The sequence below is a fragment of the Octopus bimaculoides genome, chromosome Z, assembly GCF_046866305.1.
Source record: "Octopus bimaculoides isolate indiv1 chromosome Z, ASM4686630v1, whole genome shotgun sequence".
Lineage (NCBI taxonomy): Eukaryota > Metazoa > Mollusca > Cephalopoda > Octopoda > Octopodidae > Octopus > Octopus bimaculoides.
In genome coordinates this window covers 771,476-777,397 of record NC_142944.1, presented here as the reverse complement: position 1 = coordinate 777,397, position 5,922 = coordinate 771,476, and the positions used below count along the sequence as shown (strand labels likewise).

The window sequence follows — 5,922 nt, the reverse complement described above, 5'->3', positions numbered from 1 at the left end:
TTCTTTTGTTTTTTCACTCTGAAACCAAGTATTTCTAGGCTTTTGTGTAAATTTGTTTTTATAAAATAACCTAATGCCCCAATGATGATAGGAACAAACGAGAATCCATTGTCAGGGTACAAGAGCTGTAAGTTCCGCATTAATTTGCCAAAAATGTTCTCTTTATGCTGACCACTACAACAGTGCATGACATTTGCTCCATGTCCCACAGAACAATATCAGGTCTGTTATGTTTGCTCCGAATTGATGTTTTTATTGAGGTGTTCCACCAGTATCCATTGTTTCTAAAGGTGTGAATACCTGCTGGTTCTGACATGGCTTTGATATATACGTTAAGGGCAGTCCTTCCTGCGGATACCATTGTAAATAATCTTTACTACTATATCATGCCTTAGGAGCAGGTTGCATCTCGTAGACATTTTGGAGCAGCTGCTGATGTGTGTGATATCATCCACACTGGTATAGCAAAGCCGACATATTTTATCACTGCGTGGAGGTTAGTGGCGCTCTTGTCCCTCTCATTTATCAGGTATTTGGTAGCTTCCAGCTGTTCCTGGATAGCGACGGCATATCTCTCCTGGGTGGGATGTAATGTATCTTATCACAGGTCATATTCTCCGAATTAAACTTTCGGTCATCAACAAAAAATGTGTACATAGCATTAGCTTTATTGTTTTCTACGTATCCCAGCATGCAGCCTTGACATTTTGTTAACAGGGCTGACAAGGGATTCTCTGCCAGTACAAATAGCATAGCAAATAAACTATCACTCTGGAATATGCCTGTTGATAGTTTAACTAACTGTGTGGACCCTATTGCAGTCAGTCTTTCAAGGGCATTCACTTTTGCAGCTGGTACTTTGGTGAGGTGTAGCGATTCTATCGCCCATGAGTGAGGCACAGAGTCGAACACCCTCTTGTAGTCTAACCATACCATTAAGAGATTACAGCAATGTTGCTTGGCTTCCTTTAGGGAAGCTTTGTTGAGAAGGACTCCTTTCTTTCCTCCTGCCTGTTCACTGGTTATCACACCATTTGTTTGGCAGTGGTCCTGAAGAAACACATTCAGACAACCTGTGTATAGTTTGTACATAACATTCAGGTATGCTATGGGCCTATAGTTTTCAGCCACATGGGTCCCTTTGTTCTTGCAGATAAGAATAGCCCATGTGACCATCAGCCAATCTGGTATATCTAGCTCAGCATCCATTGATTTTTTTTTGATTTTTTTATACAGGTTCATGAGAATTTCTCCTTGGTAATTTTCTATTCGGCCGTTTCATAATAACCGCCAGGAGTGTTACATTGGTGGTGTTATGTTTTGGGGGAAGTGTTTATACTTCGTAAGTCATTTAGTCATGCTACATCACGATTGTATTCTTTGTTTAGATTCCAGATTCCCCACCAGAAAGATTCTGGGGTGGAACATTTACTACCTTCATTGTATTGTCTTTCATACCACAATGTACAGCTTGTGAGCCTCAGTTTATCGTTTTCCGTTCATTTTTGTATTATAACAAAGTTTTTCATTTACCACTCGAAGACCATGTTTGAGGGGAATAAGGTAATAAGTTAGCCTGTGAGTGTTTGTCGGCAGCAGGTCCCATACAATATGGAGAACCTATCATTCAGTCTTAGCTGGTGAATTCATTTTTAGCCTTGCATTTCATCATAATGTCCAATTGTTCTATCTTTTTCCTGAATCCATTGATGTTTGTTGGAGAGAGAGGTAATCCATTTTGGCTCTGTATTATCCCTTGGATCGGTCTCTCTTGCTCCCATCTGTTGGTGCACAGTTACCGTGGCTCAATATAACAGGACTTTTAATGTCCAAAAGTTGGGAGTTTGGATTTGAACTGCTCATTCTCTTGCAATTTCGTCGATCACGGATAACATCAGGTCCAGTGGGGTTTTTTTTTTCCCCAGCCATATCGGTATTTTTCTCTCTCATGTAGTGCCTTATTTATATAAAAGTAGTGAACTTCTGCTTAAACTTCGATGCAAGCTGCGATCTTAGTATTTTATATTCCTCCTTTGTTTTTGTAGGATCCTAAGTAGTTACCACATGTCCATGTAGTGGTGGAAGTTTGTTATTGTTGTGTTTGTTATTGTTCACAGTCTCTTCACGGAAAGAAGTTTACTATTGTTTAAACAATTATTATCATTTTTGTATTTTGGCCGAGTGATTTTGTTTGGTAACCTGATATATTTCTTTTCAATGTAGTTTGCCGGCGTAATTGTTTTTCGGAAAAATTTGTGAATGTGTCCTATCGAGAGATCTTTCCCGGCTTTTCTGTAGGACTGGTGGTATGGGTCTTGATTCAGTTCAAAATCGGGAGGAATTTTTCTCGACAGTTTCGTGATCTGCGATAGCTGACTCCGGGTTCTTTCGTCGCCATGTTGTATGTTGAGTGATTTTGCCACGTGCTTTGTATTTCACTGTTTCATTACTGCTACAATCTTTTCAAAAAAAGGTTGTTTCTTTGCATTTACTCAAAGAAGATAATCATTTCTTTTACCAAGCTTGCATTAACGGCAAAAATTAAAGGGGGAATTGTCCTCTATGCCAACGTTTCTGTGTTCAAAGCCACATTATGTATGTATGTATGTATGTATGTATGTATGTATGTATGTTAAGATCAATATTAAGATATATACACTCACTGCTTGCCACCGGTGCTTTACCAATTCTGCAATCCCTCCTTATGTTCTAAAGCAATTCCATCCTCTTATATCTTCCCAGATTCGTAACCAACAGACAGAATACCAAAATTTAAAACAATTCCTTTGGCAGGTCAAATGGATTTAGAAGCTTAGTATTTTTATTTTATGTTTTTTTTTCTTGTGTGACGTGAATGTTCCACCTAAAAGGATATTTCACTAATCAAACAGATTATCCTACGGAACGGATTAAACTCAGCTTTACAGAGTGTCCCTAAACCAAAACAGCCACGTGAACGACCGCCTTGCTCAAGACACAGTACAGTAAAGTATCGGCCACAGTGTGTGCTGCCTACTTACAGTACTGAATGTTGTTCATGAACTCAGTACAGTGAACTATACCCATAAGCTCGGGAGCAAGGGGTGCAGGGGTAACAAGTACACTCCTTAAATTTTTTGCGGGCTTTGGAAGCGCATTAACCATTCCCTTGAAAAACTTTATCGCGAAAATGAAAAAAATGAACGAGCGTAGAAACATTTTTGGACCGAATTGAAACATTACTTTTCCATTATTGAATTAATTGATTTGATTGCAATACAAATATAATAATAATAATAATAATAATAATAATAATGATGATGATGATGATGATGATGATGATGATGATGATGATGATAATAATAATAATAATTATTATTATTATTATTGTTGTTGTTGTTGCTGTGTTTTGATATCAAGATTGAAAAAAAAAATAAAACGATCTTGTTTGTAAAAAATTTGGACCCGGCTTTGCACCAAGCAAATTTCGTTCCCGCACTTACGACTATAGCACACTGTGGTACCCTGGTACCTATTTATAGCTTGGACTGTTGACAGTTAAGTGTGTTGGTCATGGACACAGTAGTGAGAGCTATACCGCACTGGGTACCCTACTAGCGACTAAGGTAGACTGGACCGTTCACTGTCAATAACCGTAAGTGTTTTACGATATATGTAGTGTATGATACGATCTAGCGTATTTTGTTAAGTAGTTCTCAATTGTCTAAAATATCCGGAGCCTGAAGAAAAACAAGCAGTAAAATCGTATTTTCGTGTATTCTATAATACAAATAAATATATTTTTAAAATATTAAATGATCGTTCGTTTCCTGAATTAATTATGCATTTCTATGTTTATTAAGAAGCCACTTTTAAGGCTTTCGCTTCTCCTTTTCTGTTTTCTTTTCGAATGTCAGAAAGGATCGAAAGACGGAAAAAGTGAATGAAACAAGTGCTCTGTAGATGATGGAGGCAGCGACGACGACGACGACAGTGATAGCGGTATCGTTGTGGTGGTGGTGACGGTGAGTGGCGCATGAAAGCGTAAGATTGAGTGTGAGTGTAGGTGTGAGCTTACTTTAACTGGATACCGGACAGAGCATAATAAGAAGACGGCACGCTAGTTGTGTGTGTGTATGTATGTGATTTCCATCTTCTTCTTCTTCTTCTTCCTCCTCTTCTAAGCAAGATGCAGAGATGAGGATATTGTGAAATGTAGCAATACATAGCAAGAACAAACAAAAAAAAAAAACAATAACAAGGAACGTTCTTGGTTGGCTTTGCTATATCTTCTTCTTCTTCGCACCGTTGTCTATCAAATGGAATGGTAGTTGCCAATCTAAACATCTATGTGGATCCTAAATTGGGGTCTTTTCTGTCCCCTCTTGGTTGTGGATTTACTTAGAATTCTCGATAAGATGAGGGTAAGTGTGAAAATATTAAAATAATTGTTGTTATTATTGTGAATGTTTCAAGAAATATGTGTCAGACATGCTTACTACTTGTATATTAACAGGTCCTTAAAATCGAACTGTTTAAAGGTGATAAACTAATAGAATGGATCGATCGACTGGTCTCAAACATCAGACACCTTTTACTATCCTTCCTTCCCACTTCACGAGTTCAAATCCCGCGGGCGTCGATTTTTTGCTTTCCACCCATCCGGGGATTAATAAAATGCGAACCAGTCTTTCTTACCTTTTGTCGATTCAGTCAACTTTTTGTATGTGTGTGTGTGTGTTAATGTTCTTATCTTATAAACCATTGTTTAAATATTAAATCGTGGTTGATTTCTTGAAATTTCATCATAGAAACAATGCTTTCTTCTATTATTGTGTTTTTTTTTGTTTGTTTTTTTAATTGTGTGTGAATTGGAAAACCATGATTCTTCCTCTCTACTGCAGTAATTTATTAGCATCTTCGCAAGTTGAAGCAGATAAATTTCTTAAAACATTGAGTTCGTCGTCCATTTCCCCACCAATTAATTATTTATTCCTATGTTTACTTAAACACCCGAAAGCTTTGTTGCTTTATATTTTGTTTCTTGCTTTTTTTTTGTTTGCTTTTTGCCTCTTCTTCGGGTGTCAGAAATATAAAGGTTTACTGAAAGACAGGATCGAAAGACGGTGGAAGTGGATGAATCAAGTGATCGGTAACTAGTACTGCAGATAATGACGGTGGTGGTGGTGGTGTTGACGGTAGCGATAGCGGCGATGTTGGTAGTGGTGAGAGTGGTGGTGGTGGTGTGGGGGAAGAGGGTGATAATGGAGAGGGGGGATGATGGTCGCGTTCGTGATGGTGTCATTATCGTTGTTGCTGCTGGTGGTGGCGGCGGCGGCGGTCTTATTGGTAGTGGGAGTGGTGGTAATAGTGGTGGTGGTGGTGATGATGATGATGGCTATATTGATAGTGGTAGTGATGATTAGTGGTCTTGGTGATATTGGTTATTATTGTTGGTAGTGGAGTAATCGGTAGCGGCGGCGCTGGTGATGGTGTTGAGTGAAGTAAGATTGAGTGTGAGTGTAGGTGTGAGCTTACTTTAACTGGATACCGGACAGAGCATAATAAGAAGACGGCACGCTAGTTGTGTGTGTGTATGTATGTGATTTCCATCTTCTTCTTCTTCTTCTTCCTCCTCTTCTAAGCAAGATGCAGAGATGAGGATATTGTGAAATGTAGCAATACATAGCAAGAACAAACAAAAAGAAAAAACAATAACAAGGAACGTTCTTGGTTGGCTTTGCTATATCTTCTTCTTCTTCGCACCGTTGTCTATCAAATGGAATGGTAGTTGCCAATCTAAACATCTATGTGGATCCTAAATTGGGGTCTTTTCTGTCCCCTCTTGGTTGTGGATTTACTTAGAATTCTCGATAAGATGAGGGTAAGTGTGAAAATATTAAAATAATTGTTGTTATTATTGTGAATGTTTCAAGAAATATG

The 5,922-nt window shown here is 38.4% G+C and overlaps 2 protein-coding genes across 5 annotated transcripts in view; one reads left to right on the top strand and one right to left on the bottom strand.

Moving 5' to 3' along the window:
- Nucleotides 1–525: 525 nt before the first annotated feature.
- Nucleotides 526–1,209, bottom strand: LOC149132115 (uncharacterized). The gene has a single exon (XM_089365361.1). The coding sequence runs from the start codon at nt 1,207–1,209 to the stop codon at nt 526–528; it is 684 nt and encodes a 227-aa protein (XP_089221487.1).
- Nucleotides 1,210–3,989: 2,780 nt separating this feature from the next.
- The window catches only part of LOC106872443 (uncharacterized), a 547,002-nt gene continuing 545,069 nt past the window's right edge, over nt 3,990–5,922 (top strand). For 2 of the 4 annotated variants that reach the window (XM_052973789.2, XM_052973790.2), the window contains exon 1: nt 5,236–5,863. The gene's annotated coding sequence lies outside the window, so the exon portion shown is untranslated. Of the gene's footprint in view, nt 4,404–5,235; nt 5,864–5,922 lie in introns of those variants that run through there. The other 2 variants (XM_089365395.1, XM_089365396.1) reach the window with 2 other exon arrangements.